This window comes from Lasiosphaeria miniovina (assembly GCF_030549165.1).
Source record: "Lasiosphaeria miniovina strain SMH2392-1A chromosome Unknown B0T26scaffold_7, whole genome shotgun sequence".
Lineage (NCBI taxonomy): Eukaryota > Fungi > Ascomycota > Sordariomycetes > Sordariales > Lasiosphaeriaceae > Lasiosphaeria > Lasiosphaeria miniovina.
Window position 1 is genome coordinate 310,722 of NW_026848226.1, and position 21,944 is coordinate 332,665.

Sequence of the window (21,944 nt, forward strand, 5' to 3'; positions counted from 1 at the left end):
CAACATAGGCCCCTCGATCATGTTCTTCTTCTCGCCGCTAGTCTCTCTTCCTATGCGTCTTGATACTATTCTAGGCTAATCCTGGTCGTCGCCTGTCGCTCATTGGGTCGGAGAGGTCTACGAACTCGATGGTCCATTTAGCGCCTGGCAGTCGCTGGACCATGCGATCATAGTCGCTGGACCATGTGATTGTAGTCGCTGGGCCCCGTCTGTCGATGGTCCCTAACCATTCGGGGCTCCAGTGGGCAAATTTAGAACTAGATATTGAATAGCGCACAACAATCTTCTCGAGGGAGGGCATATCTGCAACGCCGCACTCGTCCAAAGTTTTGATTCTTTCAGTATGCCAATCACGAACAACCCCTAGGTATTTTTGATAGTGATATCTGCCGATCCTGAATGGGAGACTCCTACCATTAGACAGTATCTCGATGGTCCTCAAACGCGAGCACGTTGCCTGAATCATTCGAACAGCCCGAACACTCTCAGGGTCCGTCTCGATACGAAGCATGTTCGCAAAGCGGATATGCCGCACGAGACGCGCAATAGCCCCGATCTGTTGAAAGAAGGGCTCGACATAATAGCGCGAGAAGGTCGAGGGCAAGGGAGACAGAGGACGGCAAGTGTGTTTCTAGGGAACGGTCTCCAACGGCCAGGAATTGACGTCGCCGAACTCGAATCGGTTATGTGAGTAAAGAATGGGCGCGGCCTCGGCGTTCACGGTCATGCTGGCGCAGAGAAGGGCCGCGCCCCCGCGCTTGCTCTCCTGGATGACGCGCCGTTCGCCGTGGTAAATCCCGAAGCGAAGCTTGACGGCATCGTCCTGGACGAGCACGTCCGAGTAGATCTGGAGGCGGATCTCGGCCGGGAAGCTGAAGAAATGCATTGCGGGCTGTCTGTGCAGCGTTGGAGTGTCGGCGTGATGCGTGTGGTGAGGTGAGGAAGCTTAAGGCCAAGTGCGGGGCCGGTGTGCCTCCGCAGTAGGGTTAGGGCTTGTGCGTGCCGGAAAAAGGCAAGTTCTTGCCCGTGCTTCGCCCCACTTTATTTCGGATTCGTCAGGATTCACCAACCGAATGAGATGTGCAAGGCGGCACATGATGCCCAGCCCACCCACTCCCAAGTCTGAATCCTTCGAGTGCTAACATGTAGCAGGAGGCGGCCGAAACTCAGGCCACCAGCGCCTCCGCCCGTAATGCAATGCACCCAAGACAAAAGGCCTGAAGACAGACGTAGTGTTGCATAAATTCGCCGCAAAGGAGCAAGCAATGACCACGCCATATACCATGGCCCGTCTTATTGGTACAAGGCCCATGAAGTCGGACTTGGAGATATAAAAGAGGATCCGGGGCCCTTTAATTAGACGTCCAGAGACAGCTGGTGCAACTCAACTCGACTCTCTTCCATACAAGGTCGCCTACAAGCATCAAGCTAGCTTGCACAACGTCAAGGTTACGGAATCCCAGCTCGATTCTTTCCCGGATACATAATTTCCCTTAAGACGATGCGGGTGAGTAGATTCCTTGCTACCTTAACGCTGCAGAATCTGAGCTGATGGATCAAGCCGGAATACGTATTCTTCGTGCAAACGGTCGCTCTTCTTTTTACTAGTGCATTTGCCTCCTGTCCGAATGGGGGAGAGGACCTTGGGGTACCATGCAGTGTGGATTGGGATTGCCCCCAGGGTGCTGCATGTATCCGAGGCATGTGTTGTCGCTGAGTAGAGTGCACGTTCTGCGGTGCTAGCCTTCGTTGGAGATGCCGAAAGAATCGCGTGTTGGGCGGCAGAGCGGTGCTAGCTTGGCCCCAAGACGGCTTGCCAGTGATGCGCTGCGGCATTTCCGCGAGGCCCCAGACATCGTGGTACTCGTGGAGACATCGAGGTTGCGGCCGCTAGTTTGTAGCCCTAGAAAAATCTAGCCCTCACCACATTGCTTCGTCGTCCATGCCATGAGCTTGTGCATGTACAGTCTCGTGGTGATATTATCGAGCCATTTTGACGAGCCTTTGAGGTTGCGGCGGCTCGTCGTCTCGTCGTCTCGCTGATAGGCATTCGGTCTTTCGTCGCTGATCCTCGCCGCATACTTTCTCTTGTTTAGTCGTCAGCGACTGGTGGAGAACTGGGATCGGTCGACACCCTCTCGGGAGAGATACTTTCGCGCGGCGTCCTCCGTAGGCGGCCTACAGCTTAACTCGCCGCCGGCTCATCCGAGTCTTCATTTTCGACGACGGGAGGCTGTAGCGTAATGTCAAGTGCGGGGGCGGGTGCGTGTTTCCAGGAATGGAAGGCACCTTGAAGGTCCAAGAGGAAGGCGCGTTGGAGGACCCAACAGAATGACACTTCACAAGTGAATATTATTGACACGATCAGGCAGCCAGACGCATCGAATCACATTTCAGCTACGTGTAGCATTGGTGTTGCACTTAGCGCCGTTTTCTTCGTAGGTATCACATCGCCAGTCGCGATAGCTGTCAGATTTCTGTAGCTGTCAAACTCCACCCTACTGTCACACGAGACTCAACGTGTCTGCCCGAATGTAAAGAGCTCAGTAGACCATTTGCTAATCGGCATTTTGAGCATCAGATCATCGAGATTGGCCCTATCTTTGGCGTGAACGACGCGGAATAGCCTAAAGACTACAACCATCTTCTCCAGCGAGACGAAAGCCTTGATGTGCTTGTCGTCGAGCTCTTTCAGCTTCTCTGGTACCGCATCATCATCGGGCCTGGATATATGGGTGTATGCGTGCACCAGATCTTGACCGTCTTTAAACCAGGGCACGTTTGCTGGACAAATTGAAGGGCGTCGCGGTCCAGCTCGCCGACTGCGTCACGGAGGGGCAGGCGAAGATAGCCAAAGCCACGCAGATTCACTTTGCCGAAATAGTCGCCGAGCTTGTTGACTAGCTCCACCTCAATCTCCTCACCTCGCTCTCCCGCCTCACATTTCAAACGTCACCAGTCGAACTTCACCGTCAAACTTCACCACCAAACTCCGCCAAACCCAAAATCAACTCATCCAATGGGCATCATCCGCCCCGCCCCCGTCAAGGGCAAACCGAACGGGTTCATCGTGCGCAGCAACGACGTGCCGCACGGCATGTACAACGCGTACCACATTGAGCACGACCGGGCGAACGCGCCCAAGTTTCGCTACGGCGAGGTGCAGGTGCCGCCGCCGCGCGAGTGGTGCTACATCTGCTCTGGCAACGGCCGTGGAGGGCCGCGGCGCTGCGAGTTTGCGCGCGCGCGCGACAGGCCCCGCGTGCGGCGGCCGATTGCGTTCCGCGAGGCTGGAGGCGTGTATCCCGACGATGTGCCACAGGAAGATGTTGTTGAGCAGCCAATGGGCAGCGAGACGGAAGAAGTGGACATCACCTTTTGCAACGGCGGTTGCGAGGCGGGACCCGTTGCCCTGAGAGATGTGACGCCAGCGCCGGCGCCGGCGCGCCGCGCCAAGAGGCTGCCCAAGGCTCTCGCCGGGCCGCGCGGCGCCATCGCCGAGGGGCAGAAACTCGCGTGCGACGCGTCGGCGCTGCCCGTGGCGGCGGCGTGGCCGCGGGCCTTGCAGCCAGTTGCGAATGGCGTCACGAGCGAGGATAAGGAGGTGGCGGACCTGATCCGCATGGGCGTGATCCGGCGCGGCGACGGCGACGGCGAGGACATTGGCATGAACTGCATCCCCGCGCCCGAGACGCCGTACACGCTGCGCGTGGTGTCGGGACGGCGGAAGGGACGGCGGAAGGCGCAGGACTTGCAGCTGGGCGCGGACTGGTGGACGCCGGACGACGAGTCGGTTCTCTGGGATGACGGCGGGTGGGTTAGTCGGCTGGGGTCGGAGGCTAGCGACTTGTCGTCATTTGTTGAGGTTGACAGCGGGTTCGTGGGAGTGTGAGGTGTCGTGGTCTGAGTAATGTAAGCTGGTATGATCAAGAGCTTTGATGACGCACCCACCACTTTTTCCCTCGCACCTGCCTGGGGACCTTGGCAGCTGTTGGCAGTTGAGATACGCAGAGCCTATTTTAGGCCGGTAAAATCGTGAAATCGCCCATGCGCTTCCCATGTGCCAATCTAGCTGCCCGGCCGCCCGGGTCAACAACGTTGAAGCCATCAAAACCTTCAAAAGCCCTGAAAACGCGTTTACCGTGGCGTTTTCCATTTTGACGATTTCTTCGTTGCTGAGTCGGCCTCGGAATAAAGGTAACTTGCAAATGGCAACTCTGAGGCCCAGATTTGTACGTAAATTTGCCAAATTCATGGTAGACGCCCAGTTGCCTAAATGATCTATCTGTTCAATCCTGATTTGTTGACACGGTGATGCAATTCCTTGGTGTTGACTCTATCAATCTAGTAACCTAGTCTATGTCAACCTGGTCACCCTCGCCGCCCTTCCTACGAGGATAAGGGTCATCCTCACGGGACAGCGACAGCCAGCGCGAGGGAGCCGGGGACGGCGAGGGCGAGGGAGCTAGGGAGCTCGAATCGTCAGAGGAAATCTCGATAAAAGGCATGACGAAGACTGTGAGCGGAAAGGTGGGTTGATGTGTTCAAGGGTTGTTTGGCAAAGGAAAAGCCTGCAAAGGCCACCTGGCCGCTGCAGACCTTAAAACACCAACTGCGCACACAAATGCCGGCATGTGGAAGTTTTAATAGTGTCATTTTGACTTTGCCGGGCTTCCTTAATGCCCGGTAGGCCGTTGGGTGGCGGCCATGCAATACGGCATTTTACCATACAAAAAGCGGTCCCTGCGTTGCCAGCTGCTAATGACCCCTAGGTAGGTGCGAGGGAAAAGGTGGTGGGTGCGTGCATCAAAGCTCAGGACCAATACGATCGGTTGGGAAATATCTAAAGGCACCGAAAGGCCGCGTTGGTTGCGGTTGCGCACATACGGCCACCCGCGGCCTAGGCTCTGATGAGCTTAATTCTGTGTTTAATCAACTAGTGCATGTGGCACGCCTAGCTTCCTGTCTTCTTTCCAACATAAGCACTCCTTTTTTAGTCTTTTCTTCGTGCCGCTGTTTGTGACAGAAAGCATGTCTCATGGCAAAAATAGACAGACATCGTTTGCTTGTTTGTAAAGCACATGACGCAGCGTTTGAAACCCAAATTCTTCGCACACATAGACCAAACCCGCCCTCCAGCGTCACCCCTGACACGGCGTCCACAGCGTATCCAAAGCAGCTCGCACTTGCTGGCCCGGTCCATCACCGCCAACCGACCCGGCGTGCGGGAGGGTGTCGTCGAATTCAATCGCCTCGTGGGACAGCGAGATCCACAGCGCCACCGTGACCGCCGCGGTACCGTCTCTGGCAGAGCACCCCGACGTCGCGAGCGAAGACCGCGCGCCCTCGGGCGTCAGGGCCAGCGGCAGGCTGAACGCGCCGTCGTAGCCAACACCATACTTGCCATACGGGTTCTTGGCCGCCGCCTGGTCCGCACTCGACGGATTCTGGCAGATGTGAGCAAACCATAGCGACAGATTAGAACCGAAAGACACTCACCGACGCATACGCGACCCGAACCTGAATCTTGTCCACGAAGCTGCCCTTCTCCAGGCTCAGGTACCCAGCCACGGTCGCAGTCTGGATGGAAAACGCGTAGCCCGTGGGGAGCCCTGCAAACGCGAGGCGCGTCGTGCAGTCGATGTGTCCGGCCGGCGAGTGGCTGATCCGCGCACCGGGAAACACGAGGCTGCCGCTTGCGACGGTGAATGCGCAGCCCGAGGACGCAGCGCTCGAGCGCGTGTCGAGGTAGTCGAGGATGTTGGGCGAGGGGTCTCGGTCGGGTGATGGGGGGAGGACTGCAGACTGCGCGGCTTGTGCTAGGAGCAGCGGCAGCAGTGCGCCGTTGAGCAGCGTGTTGCAGCGCATCTTGGCGACTGCGGGTGCGCGTTCGTAACTGGTGATGCCAATTCGCAAGATTTAGTGAGAACGGGCGGTTATATAGCTGTGCACATTCGGTCGGCGAAACAGGCTAAACAGCCAGTGTATTACGGTTCCCCGAGATTGGGGTTGCATCGTGCCTGTGTAACCTCGGATCTAGGAGGTAGATGCGTATGCTGGCCGTGTTGATGCCGGTGGCTGCGGTGAACTTTGCGAGGGCGGAAGATGATGATGAAACTAGTCGCGATATTCGCCTAGGTCTAGTACTCCGGCGCGTCAACGAACTCCCCATCGTCTTCCTGCTCGTGCACATTGTCGCGCTCGCTCGAGTTGATGCCGTCGCTGCCGTCAAAGAGTATCCCCGTGTCGTAGTCCACAGACTCTCCCTCCAAATTGATTTCGTCAAACCAGTAATCATAGTCGTCGTCCCACTCATCATTGACCAACTCTGGGTTGTCGTAGAGCAGCTGCCACTGATAGCCCACCCAACGTCGGAGCTGTTCGTGTTGGCCATTCGCTTCCAGTCGCGATTTTGTTTCCAAGAATTGTCTCGAACCCTAGCTTCGTCTTCTAATCTCGAGGATCAGGGAGCAGAACGCGAGTGCCTCTGCCTGCGTCGGCCTCGATTGCACAATTTCCAACTCATCCACCAATCTTCTTGTGTATACACCCAGAGATATGTAGCGACTTTCATTACGATTGTCAGGATCCAATCCATCCATCTTGACTGATCGGAAGTATTGGATCTGAGCAAACGTGCCATAATAGGCTGTACAAAATAGTATGGACCTGCCCCAGTTATCGACAACGTCAAATTTTGTTCCAAGCTCGACGAGTTGCCTGATGGCTGCCATATTATTCCACGTGGAAGCCGCTATCAAAGGCGTCACGCCACTATAGTCTGTGAGGTTGATGTCGGCGCCAGCATCAAAAAGTTGGCGTATAATCTCGTCGACGTCGAAATAACCTAGGGCTGCATGTGAACCTATGGGAGTAACTCCCCAGTGATCGCGTGCGTCTGGATCGGCTCCGCCTTGGACCAAAGCTCTAACTTTTTGAGCGGAGCTCGCAAGGTGTAGAGACTGTATTCCGTTCCGGTTCCTGGCGTTGACGTCGGCTCCGTGTTGAAGAAGCAGTGTAATCATTGCAGTTGACACTGAACTGAGCTCAGCGGCGATATTCAATGGAGTAGCTCCATCGGTCTTACGTTTTTGATTGACGTTGGCTCCGTGCCGGATCAGAGTCTCGGCTGCTGAAAGGTTGTCCAGCCTCGCCGCCCAGTGCAGTGGTGAATGACCAGAACTGTCGAAGTCGCAGATTCGGGATGGATCCAAGGCTAGTGCAGCCTCTAGCGTGATGTTAGTATTGCCGAGAATAGCTTCGTGGATAATGGTCGATATTTCCGTCTCGTCCTCGTCACTTTCAGTGATTCGTTGAAAGGTCCGACGTGAGTCGACGGATAACCCCAGGTGGCTCGAACCAATCGCAGTGTGCATGCAGAGGGCCAATCGAGTCACAGAGAACGGGGTCCTTGCCGTAGGTTAGCGGGGACGGTCGGGTCGAGTTGGATTCAATGACGACTCTTACCAGCCATGGGGGTCTGGGAATGAAGTGTCGGGAACTTGCCGAGTACAGCGCCGGCCAGGTCATATCTGTCCATGTAGACCAAGAGCTACATGAATTTGATCACATGTCATGATTATTAGCTTTCATCATTGTGCGCCAGTGAATGAGTGTATTGAGAATGTAACAAAGACATCAAATACTTGAGTTCGCGTTCATTCAATATGCTTTCACCCCTATCGTCGATATCTGTGGAAAGAAGCTCTTTCCTGGCTATCATGTCTCGCAACCAATCAACAAGGTTTAGAAATACAGCGTCCCAGACATTCCGCATGTTTTTGACCCTCGGTACTCGGAGATGTAGTGAAGCACCGGCGTCTGTTAGGGACCCCCAGACTGCAGTGGCACATATGGCGCGGCTGATGAGCCAGTTCGGGAAGCTGTAGGTCATTGTCATGGACTTCCGGGAGGTTGATCGACACGAAGAGATGTTGCAGGTCCTCCGATCAAAAAGTGGAATGCTGTTGTATTGGACGAAAAACGAGCCGACAAGAGACCTCGCCCAGCGTGGAGTTCGGACGGCAGACGACGTGTGGCATTGGCAATTGCAGTACAGGCTGCACTTTTGGCGGACAGACGTTTGAATGTGGACCACGGAAGATGGCTGGCTGGCCACGTACGTCGAAGCATCTTCTGGCCTGGCGTGGGTAATCTGTGATTCCAGGGCATCGAACCGGCTGTGGACGGAATTGAGCCGGTGGTCGACAAGATTGGTTAGTTGCTCTAGGTTCTGCTGCATCCTGTCGAAGCCCCCCTCGACAGTGCTCGTGGATGTTGCTAGGATTCCATGCACTTCCACCAGGAGCCGGCCTTGGTGAATCTGGTGGGAGAATCCGAGAAGGTCGATGCAGGCGGACAGGTTGTCGCGGCAGCGTCTTGCTTTCTCGCGCAGGTCGACAAGCCTTTGCCGCCTCGGCTGCCATCGCAACACTGATATCTTTTGCTGGCCCTTTTTGTTAACACCATTGCTTTTGCGCGCGATGTCTCTGGAGATAGCATCAATCTCGTTGACGATTTGGCTGAGCTCTAGCTGAATTTTGGTTACGGGCTCGACGGCGCGCTGGGGGAGCAGGAATCCAGGCTCGGCCGCGGCTTCCATAGTTCCTCGCAGCTGATAGAGCAGCGCCCGGAGCGAGGACAGCTCGTTGAGCATGTCGCAGAATTCTGCCGACGTGTTTTGTAGGGTTTTTAGCGAGTCGATTCCAGCCCCGATCGCCCCCACGGCCTGGGCAAGGGCGATGGCCGACGCGGCAACGGAGAGAGGGTCCATTATAGACGTTGTCGGCGTGCTGTAAGCTGTGGAAGGATGCGGCTTTTGGCCGAGCGACGGAGGTTGGGACGAGAAGAGCTGTGGAGACGAGAAGAGCTGTGATGGGTGGAGGGAAACTTGGAAAAGAAAGGGAAATGAGGGGGTGCTGTCGCCTCTGCGACGAGTCAGGCACTGCCACGCAGGGCATTTTGGTAGGCAACTCGCAGCCATCCATCTTCACAGAGGCTGAGGCGCGGGGGCCAAGGGCCGACTTTCCAACTTCTCCCGAGACCAAGGCACGCATAAGACCACCCGAAAACTGAACGCAAGGCTCCCGAGAAGCACCAGCCTTCCACTCCTGCAAGAAATCCACCCAGAATTTTCCGAACCATTCTCCCCAAGTCCCCTCACCTTCATCGCGTGTAACCTGACGCCATTCGCAACGCGCGCCCGAACTGAAGTTGGCCCCCCAAAGCTCACATGGTTCGTCTACCTCGTCTAGTAGGGTGCTCTGCACCTTGAGGTCGGAACCACACGCAACTGTTGCATCTGGAGAAGAGCGTACACATTCTGGCTGGCTGTATGCTCTGGGCAACATATCTACACGAACGACCAACAGCGCCCTGGTCTCAATGCCAAGTACAAGAAGTAGACCGTCACCACCCGCTCACGAGTCGGGCACCCTCCGCCCTATGGCGCGACACCAGGCCTCAAACTTGGCCCGCTCGATCATGCCCGAGCCGGCGCTCTCAGCAGCCCAAACATCCTTGGTCTCGACAATGGCCTTGGCAATCCAGCTGCTCTGCGACATGAACAGGCTCCCCACCAAACTCCCCGAGACGCGGCCGGCCGCCGGCTGCTGGTCCCCCAGCCGCATGACCCGGCCGGCGAGCTCCTGGCACTCGGCCTCGAGGTGGCGGAAGCGCGCCGGCGCCAGCGCCACCAGCAGCCGCGCCTTGAGGATGCGGCACGTCGTGTACGTGCCGCGCAGGGCCAAGTGCGTGCCGTCGTCTCCACTCTCGTCCTCGCCGGCCGGAAACGCAGACACGTCGCGCGCCATCTCGTCGTCGTCGTAGGACCCGTGCATCCGCAGCCCGATGCGCTGCTGCGCCATGCCAAGCCACACCAGTAGCCGCGTGCGGTCGCCTAGCAGCCGCTCGATGAGGTCGTCGACAGCTTGCTGCGGCGGCGGGCTCGGTGCGCACACCAGCGCCGTCGTCATCTCGAACACGTGCGGCCCGCCGACTAGGTGGCCCCACAGTGCGAGCACCAGGTCCACCTGCCGCGCCAGCGACGCGTCGCCGCTGATGGCGGCCCGCAGCACGCGCAGCCACGCGTCCTCGGCGAGGAAGCAGGATTTGTTGTTGAGGAACGCTTCGGTTACCTGGGCAGGTTAGTTGGCGCGGGGAGAAAAAATGGGAGGGGAGGAATGGGAGTGAAGGGGAAAGGAGGGAGGGGACGAGGAAAGGAGGAAGAGAGGGGACGAGGAAAGGGGGAAAGGGGGGAAGGGGGAAGGGGGAAGGAGGGAAGGAGGGAAGGGGGGAAGGAGGAAAGGGGGGAAGGGGAATGGGGGGAAGGGGAATGGGGGGAAGGAGGAAAGGGGGGAAGGAGGAAAGGAGGAAAGTGGGGAAGGAGGAAAGGAGGAAAGGAGGAAAGGAGGAAAGGAGGAATGGGGGAAGGGGGGAAGGAGGAAAGAGCTCACCGCCGGCCCGGCATGCGCCGTCAGCAGCGCCAGATCAAACTCGCTCTTGAACCTGTCGACGCCGCGCACCTCAATCAGGCGGGTCGCGCCGCCGACGTGGCGGATCCATGAGACCGGCTTGCCGTCTGCGCTGAGCAGCTGTTCAAGAGGTGTTAACAGATAAGCAATGTCGACGTGTCGTCATGTGTAATCAGGGAGTGTACCTCGTAGACGCCCAGCAGCTGCGTCGCACACAGCGTCTCAGGGGTAAACCGCTGCTCCTCATCATCCAGGGCCACCTGCAGGGCCCGCAGCGCTTTGGTATAATGGCCCAGCACATCCGCTTCCCCTCCCCACTGGCCTACCATCATGTGGCGCAGCTTGGCTACGACGCAGTCGGTGGCATGCGTGAGCGTGGCCACCTGGCCGTAGCGGCTGGGGATAAAGGCCAGCAGCTTGCTGCTCCCTAGCCGCGGCGCCGACAGGAAACTCGGGTCAGGCCCGCGGTTCCTCACCTCCCACGGCGAGGGCGCCAGGCTGGCCAGCCCCAGCCGCAGCCCCGTCAGCGGGGCGAGACTCATTAGCATCGACAGGTCCGACGCCGTCACTAGCCTTGCGCCGCTCTGTGGAACGGGGCGGAAGAGCTGCAGCCTGGTGGCGGCGTCGGTGGGCGGCGACGGGCTGGCCAGAAAGCCGCAGTCTCGCTCGCGCAGTGGGAGGGTCTGATAGGCCTGCTCGTACTTGGTGATGCTGTGGGCGGAAGTGGCCGTCTCGATGCATCTCGGCGTTGGTGTGCCATCGTCGTCGCTGGCGCCGTCTAGGGGGGTTGCGTCGTCCCTGGGCTCGGCCTTGACGAACTCGCCCACGAACACGGGGAACTGGCGCAGGTTGTGCTTGCCGTAGTCGCCGCGCTGCCGCCGCGACGCGGCTACGTCTTTCATGGCGCGCCGCCGGATCAGGCTGCGCGTCTTTGCGTCGCGCGGGAGCCTGGGGCCGTCATAGCTGACAAAGGCGAAGTGCTGCGCGTGCTCGGGGTCCAGCATGGCCATGACTTGCAGGCGAGACTGGGTCGATTTGTCGCTGCTGTCAGTGGTCGTCGGCAGGCCTTCTTTTCTTTCCCAAAGAGGGCAGCGAACGCAAATCACTGAATACTAGCTCTGAGCAGCAAAGTCCGGCTGCAACGCTGCGTCATGATAAGGTTGGGTGAGCCAGGGCTCTAGTGTCCGTCTTAAGTAACCGCTAAGTCGTTGACGTGCGTCAGCCAGGGGCCGCTGCTGCTGTACCGCAGCGGCACGTCCAACGCGGCCCAGACAGTACAGTACAGTCAGCCAGGATACCACGGCCCTAAAGGGGCTTAGTTTCGGCCGTGACACCGAGCTAGCTCTTAGGGGGCGCGCTGATTGGCGGCGGCGCCCTTTCTTGTGACATGGTGCAGACGCTGCCTCAGTGCCTGCCAAGTGCCCTCTCGGCAGGATCTGACGCTGAGGTGCGCGCACTGCAGATTCCCCGTGGCCCGGGCAGGCAAGAAGTCTTGGTCTGTTGGTCATCACCGCCAAACGTCACTCATGTAAGCATGCGCCGGTGCACATCGCCAACTAGATTGCGAATCGCCGCCTCATGTGCCCCGTTTTGGGCACTAGAACCCCGGCAGGCGGAGACGAGATGCCCCAATGTTGCAGACTCAACGTTGCAGGCTCAATGTCGCGATCCGAGGCGTCCGGCCGAGTCTCTCGAACCGTGTTGGCAGATGTCGGTTTAGTAGAGATTGAAACAAGTACATAAAGTCAATCAACCGCCGGAAAGATGAGTCCAAGTCGCAGAGCAGAGCAGAAGCATCAACTCCAGTTTTGAGGATCTCAACACGGCAACAAACGTCTCCGAAACCGCAAATCAAAAAACCCCATCAAAATGGCTCCCACCATTGCTGATCTGACCGAGCGCAACAAGTCTGTCCACCTCCCAGAGCAGCTGCAACGCGCGACTGACAGAACAGGGCGACTCTGGCCGAACACACGCCCATTCCGACCTTTGGCGAGATCCAGGCCGCCAACGGGCCGCTGCCCACGACGCTCATCGGTGCGTAATCGGAAAGAATCCGACTTTCAAACTTCCCCAGCTGACAACCCAGTGACGTGCATGGACCCGCGGTGCATTCCCGAGCGCTACTTCAACCTCGGCGTGGGCGGTAAGTCCATCCGCCCCTAATTCCCCCCCCCTCCCCCGTCAGGACTGACACGCAGGCAGAGGTGGTCGTGCACCGCAACGCGGGCGGCAACGTGCGGCACGCGCTGCGCGACATTGGCATCGTCGAGGAGCTGTTCCACGTGGCCGAGCTGGCCATTGTGCATCACACCGACTGCGGCACGCTGGCCTTTACCGAGGACCAGGTGCGCGGCGGCGTCAAGGCGCGCGTCGCCCGCGAGCACTGGGCCGACGTTGACCGCATCACGTTTGGGGCGAATGCCGAGTGCGTGTCTCTCTCCCCTCTATCTCTTTTGTGGGTGTCGCTAATTAGCTGTGTGCAGCCTCGTCGAGAGCGTCAAGGGCGACGTCGCGTGGGTCCGCGCCCACCCGCTCATCAGCGACCGGCTCAAGCAGGGCTGCCAGGGCTTTGTGTTCGACATCAAGACGGGCGAGATCGAAAAGGTCAACGTCTGATTCGGAGGAGGCGTGCAGGTGGATGGGGTTGGAGGTCTGTAGTTCTAAGCGTGATGTTCCTGTTGGATGTTCCTATTGGAATCACCAGGTACCGGTACTGGAAACAACAGGGCGTGCTGCACGCCGAAAGCTGGTGGTTCAAGTGATGGTCATTGTTGTCTATGTGTATCTAGAAGAAAGAGGTGGCCGTAGGCCACTTATATGGAATCTGGGACCCCTACGCCTCCACCGCCGCCTGTCTGGCTGATGAATGCGTTGCTACAGCCACCTCTATGTGGCTGGAATGCGCGTTGTTCCAACAGTTCCTGTTGAAATGAATCAAATTCTACTCCGTTGCCAAACCAAGCCTAGGCCTCGCTCCAGAGGGACACAGCAAGGTGTTGTTGTTGAATTCAATTCACAATATTGAATAGAGCTGTGATCAGCGTACCCGCCCAAATCTAAATTAGGGATCTTGCCGAATGTACAAGGTATAGAGAATGGCCTTGCAATGTCAGCTGCCGGCAGCCCCATGGGGGAAACGTGGGACGGGGGCTTAGGCTAGAAAAAGGGTCACCCTTCACAGTGATTCAGGTTTGAAATCCCACGGTACAGCTGCCGTCCTATTCCTACGGATCTTCCCACACTGTGAAGGTAGGTGGCTTGGCTTGTTCACTGGGCAGCTGGTCTAATTAACACCTTTCAAGATTGGGGCGATCTCCTATTCACAATACAGGAAGGAAATTCAGCTCGACTCTTAATTGGTCAACTTCACCCCGAATTGTTCAACGGAGGGCCCCGCGGTCGTAGGGAGGTATTCAAGGGGGGCCGTGGAATCCTGAGCGAGAGAACACTGACAAGCAAAGCGTCTTGCAACCACCCATTACATCCCACTTCGAGCACGCTGTGTGACAGACCCCCTGCGAGCACCCGACCCGACGCCGAGTTACAGGCCCATTCCAGCGCTCTCGGGACAACCCAACCTAATAACACGCGGGCCCAGCCTACCTTACCTGGTATTCCCGTCATCCAGCTGACACGCAGCAATTGGAACCTCGAGTCCTTAATCTCGCCGCCTCCACTTGTATCCATGGAGACTCTATCCAGAAGAGTCCTCCCAGACTCCACCCCCCAACTTGTCGACAGCGCCAACGGCAGCGCCAGTGCCAGCGCCAATACCAACGCCATGGCGAACCCGACTGGCCATGATTCGGATGCGGTACCGGCAGGTGGAGACGGTTCCGTGTCCCACTCTGGCTCCGGCTCCGGCTCCGACGACGGCTCCGACGACGGCTCCGACTCCTCGACGGCGGACTCCTCGACGGCGACTCAGACTGCACCCCGACGCGCATCATATTTCGTCGCCGCAGACGAGCTCCCCGAGCCGCTGCCGACCGACGCCGCCATCGCGGCACCCACGCAGGTCCTCAAAGACGTCTTCGGCTGCATGGTGGTCCGCGTCGGCGAGCACTACGTCGCCAAGTACGGCACCCGCGTCAGCCTGACCGAGGGCGAGAACATGCTCTTCGCCCGCGACACGTGCGGCCTGCCCGAGGGCTCTTGGCACCAGGCAAACGAAAGGACGGCCAATCAGAGGTGGCCCGGTGCCAAGAAGGGTCTTGGCACCAGGCAAATGGCCCGGCACGCTAGCAGTGCCCAGCGCCAGGCAGCTCCTTCCTGCCGGGCAAGTAAGAGCTGCGCTCTTACTGGCCCGCCATAATTAAATAAATACGATGACCGTGTCCACGGTCTTAGATAGTTCTTGCTTGGTTCTTCAAGCAAGCAATACACATTCGCTGCACTCATACACTTTGAGTGGCATTCCGATTTGACTGTATTACCCGTGCGATAGGAGCTTGCCCTTTGTTCTATCTTCATAATTACCAACCCCAGCATTCTGTGGAGCCCGTGCTCCCTTACAGACAGACGACCCTAACAGTCGAGTGGTTTGTAATGGTAGAACGACTGTAATAATTTTAAAAACGAAGCTGAAATTCTTAAGGGAAGTATCTTCCAAGCTAAGCTTAGGTTTATACTAAACCGAGATAGTAATAATACGTCGTTAAACTCCGCCTAGCACATGGCTTATAAGTATATAGGAGTGAGGGTGTGTGGAGCAGCTGCTAAGGATATTCTGACTCCGTGCCTAGCGTTCGACAAAGTGAAGTTAAGCTTGCTTGCTGACCTCCCAAAACGACAACAGCGTGGGGACGTTAATGGGTCAAATTTGACCGAGGCTGTAAAAACTATAATAGAAAAGTAAGTAAACACTTTTAATTTTGTTCTAGCTTAAGTTTAACGTATATATAGTACTTACCAGGGTTATTATAATACTTGGAAGAATAAAGGGGATTACCCTTGCAAGAATCGAGCTGGGTTGGAGAGGTGCCCGGGGCAAGATATGACAATATTTACTCGAAATAAGGTAAGCAACTACTCGAGGTCGACTCGGCAGTTGCTAACACCGTCTAGACGCTTTTTGTGGGTTGCCCTCGAAGCTCGGATTCGGAGTCATGGCACACTTTATGGCCTATTATTAATATACTGTACGATTTAATATTGAATAGTTCAGATCATTATGTTAGCGTAGTATAGATTTAGTCGTAGTGCATGCGTGAGCCGATCGCAGAACGCCAAGTCACCTAATACGGGCTCAGCATATGCCGAACACTGGAAAATATAAAAACATATTATTACTTAGCCACCAAAGTATGACTCAGTTTACACTCTATCTTGCTTTCTTTAATAGTTTAGACAAATTAATTTATTGTACATCTTGCTTTAATTGACTTTTTATACTACTTTATTTGCCTTGTACTGAGTTATATATTTTTTATTGGGGCTGCTCAGCATATGCTATGTGGCATGCCGGGTCTCTGCCTGAAGCCGAATGTTCTCGCTGAATGCCAGCTAGCCATCCATCCGACCGACATAGTGTACTGTGGCAACCATCTTTAGCAACGATGGGTATGCAGGCGAGCTATCAACAAACCGCGATAGGGTAGTCGGGCGGCTGAATGCTTGCTCCTGAAAGCCAGGAGGATGGCTTGCTACGCTGCATGTCTTGTGCGATCTCTGGCAGCCCGGTCAAGCACTTTAGGGGCCTGCCACACTTTGCTTGGGTTGGGCTTTGTTACACGGCAGTCGTGTGTTTGCTCCCCGCTTCACGGCTAGCCCGCCTGCACCATGTTCACCGAGAGGTCGACTGACTGTTTGCATGTTGTCGATGGTGCGGTCCAGAGCCAGGGTGCGAGTTCCAGACAGTCTCACCGTGGGCCGTCTCCTGCCTGAACAGGACACGGCCCTGCCGGGCTACTCGCAGGTTTGCGGCGGTCGCAGCTCGCACGTGTACGACGGCGCTATATATTCGGTATTGCCAGGCTGTAGGTTTCAGCTGCTTGGTTGGCCCACCCGTGTTGGACTGTGGATCACAGACCATGGTCCATGGTCTCTTGGGCTGCCGGGCGGGCGCGGGCACTTGTTGGGGCGGGGGCTCAAAGCTAGCTGGGCTTCTGTTTGTTGGGGTTCTCGCGTCCACACCACCATGAGTCCAACTTCGGGTTCCACGGCGTCCGGGTATCTGCTGGAACCCCCCCCCCCCCTTTGGCCACCAAAGGGGCTTAGCCCGGGAAATCCCGCTTTTTGGAGGGCAAGAAAGCCCCCTCCGTAGGGAGGTCCCCAGGAAGGTCCCCAGGAAGGTCCCCAGGACTTTGGTCTTTCCAGGCAACGGAACACAAACCTGTGATTAGACCGAATCCAGCCTCCTCTGCGCCCTGCTTTCCAACACCATCCGGCATCTACGCTCTGTCTCGAATGGCTCCGAGCTAGTTAGCAAATGACGACGCTGGATGAGGGCTGCCATGCCACATACGGACAAAGCGAGACCACTACGAAATTCAAAACAGGGTGCCTGTCTGGGTGGCAGAATACTTCATTCTGCACATACATCGAGCACTTGGTGACCCTAGAAAAGGGCTCGCTTTGCATCTTCTTTTCTCGAAACGTAATATTTCAGATCTGGCAGGTTATGCTACTCTCGCACAAAGCTTTCGTGACGCCATCTCTGACCCGACGACCGGCGTCTCCAAGTACTGAACCGTGCGGTTGCTGCTACGGCGCATTGGCGGTGGCAGGTCTAATTACATAGATAGGTAGCTAGGCGCGATAGTTCAAGGTACCTCGATGCCCCTTTTGTACCTACCTACCCATGGACCACGGCGTGGGATGATATTTCTACGGTCCGTACGGACATGCTCATCAAAATACGATGCCCAAAACGCGTTCTTTCATTTAGCCTAATTAATTTGAGGCCGAGTGAAGGTCTGCATTCTCCGCGCCCAACATTGCACCCAGAGAATCCTGCCACGAGATGCCGCCGCCGGCCGGCGGGCTGGGCGCGCTCTAGAGTCTACAGGCAGGTAGCATGAACAGCGCGTCAAAGACTGTATGTTCTTCAATGCAACTACACACGGTGCTCATGTCCCCTTTATCGGGGTCGTTTGTTGATCGTTGGCATTGTCTCATGCTGCGCCTCACCTTGTCCCCACACCTATTGTAACACGGCAAACGTACCCCTATCAAGGCGCAGTAGTGTGGCTCCCAAGCATTTGAGCACATGCCTCTATGCTCACAGCCACCCTACCGTGCTCACATTGCCCTATAAAGGGTACCCTTCCCCCTATGCTCTCTCTTTTGTATAAATAACTAGACCCTTTCCTTTACAAATGCCTTCAATCTACATCCTTTTCTCAATACAGTTCCCCGGCTCTATTTTCTAGGTCACAGCTCTTCTCAACAACACATCAGAACCCGACTACCCATATATACGAGCAGAGCAAGCAGGGCAGGAGGGTCAAATAGCGCCGTTAGGCTCTAGTCGGCTCGCTAAAGCTGTAGGGGTAATTCCTACGACATCTTAGGTGCTATGTCATTTTATCTTGGTTCCCCTAAGGACTAGGTAGGTCGTCGAGTGCATGTATTCAAATTGAAGATTTACAGCACAAAACGTGGTCCCTAAGATGACAGGTGTCAAGGACCCCGAGGTCAAAGCCTCATACATACTTATATTCAAAAATGAAATATCCCGTGGAGAACTACGTCGTTTCCCTTACCCTTATCCTTCCTCTCCTACTGTTGCTGCTGCTGCTGCTGCTGCTGCTGCTGCTGCTGCTGGTCTCCCGTGGCCTGCTCGCGCGCGCATGCCGCAACGGAGAAGCACAACCAGGAAGCGCGGCGCAGTGCGTTGGCCCAGCATGGATATCGCGCTGCCGTTTGTGCTCCCTCCCCAGACGGAAATGAGCTACGAGCACGGTTTCTTTGCGTAGCCAGGCCTCAGCCACATGGCATAATCACGTGCCGGCGAAAGAAAAAACATCCATCAGACGCCTTAAACAGTAAAACAGAAATCAACGCCCAACCGCCTCCAGATCCTGCGGCCACGGAAAGACAGCAAGCCGCCTCTCCACGCCCCTGAAGAAACACACCCCCGGCAGCCACCGCCTGATGCGCAGCTCGGGTGCCACCACTCGCCCCCCAGCAGCAGCAACAACAGCCCCCTCCTTCCCGACCTCGACCTCGAACGAGACGTGCCGGTCGAGGTCGCTGGCGTCGCACTCATCATCACCTCCTTCGCAATCATCCCGCGACTTCCAACCACCGCTGCCGCCGTCCTCAGGCCGCGACGTGGTGAACGCCCACGACGGCTCGCCGCCCTCCCACGTGCCACCACCACCATCGCCACCGGTCCCATTATCCCACACAAACACAGCCATGTACGGCGTCGTCGCCGCACCACAACCGCCCCAAAGACACGCGAGCCGCAGGGCGCCGCCGCCGCGCGCGACGGCGTCGGCGACCTCAGCCGCCATGACGAGCATGTATCGCTCAGAAAACAGCAATTCGCTTCTGCTCCTCGCGAGCTGCGCGTCGCGGCAGAGAAGCGCGTCTAACTCGTCCGCGAGCGAGACGTAGCCGTGCCGTGCAAGGTATTCCACGAGACAGGCGAGGCTCCAGCGTCCCGGCCAGGCCGTCGACCCATGTGCCTTCTGGCCGCCAGTGGCGCGTGTCGATCGTCTTGTGCAGCCGCCACAGGTGGCCCGACATAGCGATGCCGCGCTCGCCGAGCGCGGGGTCGATGAAGCGGCAGCTTTTGTTGAATGTCAGGCTGTGCGGCGCGCTGGCTGGGGTCTGAAAGTCGCGGAAGAGACGCGACGTGAGGTACTGCGTCGCTGTCATGTCGGTTGCTGCGGCGGTCGCCGGGTGCCCGTTGTGCAGGACCTCGCCGTTGAGCAGGCACAACGCGAGCATCGACAGGCTGAGGCTGGCTGCGGCGCTGCGCTGGAGATGCTGGACGTCCAGGCGTTGTGAATATTGGCAGCAATTGGCGGTGATGGCCAGCCGGTTCCAGCGGTCTTTCATGGTCCGCCGCTCAATGTCGTGGACGATGCGCGGCGTCATGAGGCCGGACGGCGGGACGATGAGCTGGTACCTGCCGGCGGCGGCGAGGATCCGGTCGATGGTCGTTTTTTTCCTTGTTGCCCAGGCCGACGAGGGGCCTCGGTAGCGGGCGATCTGGTGCTGGCAGGCTAGGCAGAGACGGGTGGCCTCCTCCATGAAGTCGACTGACCGGATGCACAGCTCCCCGCGCAGGGTGCCAAAGACGGGATGGCGCTGCTTGACGGGTTCGAGGTGTTCGGCGTGTCGGATGAGGAGAGTCATCCGCGTGCCTCCCTTGTAGTTCTCCTGAAAGACCCAGCCGCGCTGCCACCACTTGTCTGCGGTAATTCGGCCAAGTAACTCGAGAGCGTGCCACACGTGCTTTGAGCTTTTGTGATGCGACAGCCGGATTTTGTCTCCATGCCCCCTGATCAACTCGCCCTGGATGGTGTTCGCGAGGAGCCCCAGCTCGTACGCTGATGTGATCGGCCGCCCCAGCAGCCCGACTGGATGCTTACTGCGCTGGTAGACGAGGTCCATGACCTATATGGCCTTCCGATTCTCGATGCAGTTTTCGTGATCACACCCAGGGTCCGTGCAGTTGGGATCGCCTTGGACAATACTGTGCCAGTCAATTCACAGGAGGTCGACCCTGACTGCTCGCATATAGTTGAAAACGCGGTCCAGGACCAGGTTGCGGACCTGGGACGGTTCCCACCCGGCGCCGTCTCTTCTTTGGAGAGTACAGCCCTGCCGTGGGGCTCTCGTGTGCAGAGGCGGCCCACGTGTACGACAGTGCTACATAGTCGTGGCTAGGCTGGAGGGCGTCTATTTGGTGTCGGTCTACTCGTGTTGAAGCATGACCGCCTAGGCAGCTGGGCAGGCGCAGGCACTCGAGATTTCGGAGAAACCGCAGAAGCCTGGGCTGGGTTGCCCCTGGGGTTTCCGCAATGTCGGCCAGCAGAGAAACAATGGACTGCCGCGCGCACGCGCAATTTCAGACAGAGACTGCCTTCTGTCGTCAAGTTTCGCCATACTTGGTCACCGGTTCTGTCAGTTTGTGTTACTGAATGGTGGTAGCTGAATGGTGGTGCGACTCACTCGAGCTTATTTTGACGCTCAAATCGTGAGTCAACGCTCACGTTACACGGCATCTAGTTGCTCCCGACTGGTTGGTTACTAATCACAATGTTAATTCGAATCATGATGTGCTTGTACTAGGTACATGAGCAGAACAAGACTGCTATCTCCAATCATCGATACGTGCAATTAATTGTTTTAATTTCAAGTGGAACGAAGTTCCACGCTTTTAACTCACCCAATAATTAAAGTAAAATAAGCTACCTGACCAGTCAGGAAGGGGTCAGCTGAACGGATGCCTCCGGCGGCGCCTGCCGCGGGCTGTCCTCGTTTCGCTCGAGGGAATGGGTGACTGGGCCATTTTACTAAGAAATTAGTAAGGACAGCCCCGCTTTGTGGCACAACTCGCCAAACTGTGTCAACTGTGTCAACTGTTAAAACTAAAAAACACAGGAGAGTCATCACAACGTAAACAGCATGGTGTTGAGGCAGAAAAAGTCGATTCCGCCATCTAGGCTACACCCGGAACCAACACCTCGCCAGCGTCAACACGGCGCTGGCAATCCGCCGCACGCAAGGCGCTTGTGACGTCGTTCTTGACCTGGATTTGGTCCAGGGCAAAAGGAACGTCAAACATTAAGCCCTGTAGACTAGTAATGCGTGAGACAGCCATATAAGTAAGCCCTAAAGAGAAATCCCGCTCAGAGATATCAAGCACAGCCCTGTCAAGCGTAGCTCCCTGTGACTTGTGAGCCGTGATGGCGTACGCAATAGCAACGAGGAACTGACGGCGAGAGCATGCCGCATTACCGCTCTGGAAGTCCCGCAAGGACTGGAAGATCGGCACCACATTTCTCGGAATAGCCTCATCGTTAGGGAAGCAAGCCGGGCCGTCATACATGTCCATCTTAACAAGCAGAACAAAGGGAGCCTCGCGGCGAGCGTCTTCCACGTCGGCAGCCCAAGCGATATCATAAAACTTCGGAAGTAAGGACTCTACCCAGCTGAACTTCGGGACAACGGATTTACAGCTATTCTAGCCCTCAATACCAGAATAAATTCTCATAATAATTCGATATTTCGATATTCATGGTCTAATTGTTGGATTTCTAGGGGCAAGCCCCTAGGACCCCTAGTGCCTGCAGCGCTCTTAGCCTACAGCGCTTTCCTTCATACAACTTACGCGTTATATCTACTAATTGGGAAATTGCTCCTTCCTGACACAACCAAGACACAGCAAAGCCGCATTTCACGGCTTAACCTGTCCGAGGTTCATCCGATCGACCAGTCCTCGAGTCCATTTCGACACGGACGAAAACTGGCCAATCGCTGTGCGAGAAACTTTCGGCACCCTCACGG

The 21,944-nt window shown here is 56.8% G+C and overlaps 10 protein-coding genes across 10 annotated transcripts; 4 read left to right on the forward strand and 6 right to left on the reverse strand.

Moving 5' to 3' along the window:
- Nucleotides 1-70: 70 nt before the first annotated feature.
- On the reverse strand, nucleotides 71-886 carry B0T26DRAFT_755507 (uncharacterized protein; the record flags this gene model as incomplete). The annotated part of the gene is made up of 3 exons (XM_060445969.1): nucleotides 71-303; nucleotides 415-556; nucleotides 641-886. The coding sequence occupies 3 exons, from the start codon at nucleotides 884-886 to the stop codon at nucleotides 71-73; spliced, it is 621 nt and encodes a 206-aa protein (XP_060291041.1).
- Nucleotides 887-3,019: 2,133 nt separating this feature from the next.
- On the forward strand, nucleotides 3,020-3,892 carry B0T26DRAFT_755508 (uncharacterized protein; the record flags this gene model as incomplete). Its single annotated transcript, XM_060445970.1, has 1 exon — nucleotides 3,020-3,892. One exon carries the CDS (start codon nucleotides 3,020-3,022, stop codon nucleotides 3,890-3,892), a length of 873 nt encoding a protein of 290 aa, XP_060291042.1.
- A 460-nt stretch (nucleotides 3,893-4,352) lies between these two features.
- On the reverse strand, nucleotides 4,353-5,962 carry B0T26DRAFT_875247 (uncharacterized protein; the record flags this gene model as incomplete). The annotated part of the gene is made up of 3 exons (XM_060448062.1): nucleotides 5,500-5,962; nucleotides 5,153-5,447; nucleotides 4,353-4,516 (listed from the first exon to the last, which is right to left on the reverse strand). Exons 1-3 carry the CDS (start codon nucleotides 5,866-5,868, stop codon nucleotides 4,353-4,355), a joined length of 828 nt encoding a protein of 275 aa, XP_060291043.1. The 5' UTR covers nucleotides 5,869-5,962.
- A 427-nt stretch (nucleotides 5,963-6,389) lies between these two features.
- On the reverse strand, nucleotides 6,390-7,079 carry B0T26DRAFT_725041 (ankyrin repeat-containing domain protein). Its single transcript, XM_060442726.1, has one exon. The coding sequence runs from the start codon at nucleotides 7,023-7,025 to the stop codon at nucleotides 6,438-6,440; it is 588 nt and encodes a 195-aa protein (XP_060291044.1). The 5' UTR covers nucleotides 7,026-7,079; the 3' UTR covers nucleotides 6,390-6,437.
- A 451-nt stretch (nucleotides 7,080-7,530) lies between these two features.
- Nucleotides 7,531-9,232, reverse strand: B0T26DRAFT_439381 (uncharacterized protein). The gene has a single exon (XM_060435034.1). It carries the CDS (start codon nucleotides 8,981-8,983, stop codon nucleotides 7,583-7,585), a length of 1,401 nt encoding a protein of 466 aa, XP_060291045.1. The 5' UTR covers nucleotides 8,984-9,232; the 3' UTR covers nucleotides 7,531-7,582.
- A 187-nt stretch (nucleotides 9,233-9,419) lies between these two features.
- Nucleotides 9,420-11,482, reverse strand: B0T26DRAFT_755511 (uncharacterized protein; the record flags this gene model as incomplete). Its single annotated transcript, XM_060445971.1, has 3 exons — nucleotides 9,420-10,136; nucleotides 10,455-10,592; nucleotides 10,658-11,482. The coding sequence occupies 3 exons, from the start codon at nucleotides 11,480-11,482 to the stop codon at nucleotides 9,420-9,422; spliced, it is 1,680 nt and encodes a 559-aa protein (XP_060291046.1).
- A 379-nt stretch (nucleotides 11,483-11,861) lies between these two features.
- Nucleotides 11,862-12,287, forward strand: B0T26DRAFT_725044 (uncharacterized protein). The gene has a single exon (XM_060442727.1). It carries the CDS (start codon nucleotides 12,007-12,009, stop codon nucleotides 12,190-12,192), a length of 186 nt encoding a protein of 61 aa, XP_060291047.1. The 5' UTR covers nucleotides 11,862-12,006; the 3' UTR covers nucleotides 12,193-12,287.
- A 282-nt stretch (nucleotides 12,288-12,569) lies between these two features.
- B0T26DRAFT_743466 (carbonic anhydrase) lies at nucleotides 12,570-13,091 on the forward strand (the record flags this gene model as incomplete). The annotated part of the gene is made up of 3 exons (XM_060444263.1): nucleotides 12,570-12,618; nucleotides 12,678-12,900; nucleotides 12,959-13,091. 3 exons carry the CDS (start codon nucleotides 12,570-12,572, stop codon nucleotides 13,089-13,091), a joined length of 405 nt encoding a protein of 134 aa, XP_060291048.1.
- A 1,069-nt stretch (nucleotides 13,092-14,160) lies between these two features.
- Nucleotides 14,161-14,790, forward strand: B0T26DRAFT_755513 (uncharacterized protein; the record flags this gene model as incomplete). Its single annotated transcript, XM_060445972.1, has 1 exon — nucleotides 14,161-14,790. One exon carries the CDS (start codon nucleotides 14,161-14,163, stop codon nucleotides 14,788-14,790), a length of 630 nt encoding a protein of 209 aa, XP_060291049.1.
- Nucleotides 14,791-18,205: 3,415 nt separating this feature from the next.
- B0T26DRAFT_814645 (uncharacterized protein) lies at nucleotides 18,206-21,385 on the reverse strand (the record flags this gene model as incomplete). Its single annotated transcript, XM_060447353.1, has 4 exons — nucleotides 18,206-19,018; nucleotides 19,104-20,048; nucleotides 20,224-20,322; nucleotides 21,332-21,385. 4 exons carry the CDS (start codon nucleotides 21,383-21,385, stop codon nucleotides 18,476-18,478), a joined length of 1,641 nt encoding a protein of 546 aa, XP_060291050.1. The 3' UTR covers nucleotides 18,206-18,475.
- Nucleotides 21,386-21,944: the final 559 nt, after the last annotated feature.

What these genes read in the sequence shown, in the direction of transcription:
- B0T26DRAFT_725041 (XM_060442726.1), bottom strand. Translation starts at nt 7,025, where the DNA reads ATGATTACACTGCTTCTTCAACACGGAGCCGACGTCAACGCCAGGAAC.
- B0T26DRAFT_439381 (XM_060435034.1), bottom strand. Translation starts at nt 8,983, where the DNA reads ATGGCTGCGAGTTGCCTACCAAAATGCCCTGCGTGGCAGTGCCTGACT.
- B0T26DRAFT_725044 (XM_060442727.1), top strand. Translation starts at nt 12,007, where the DNA reads ATGCGCCGGTGCACATCGCCAACTAGATTGCGAATCGCCGCCTCATGT.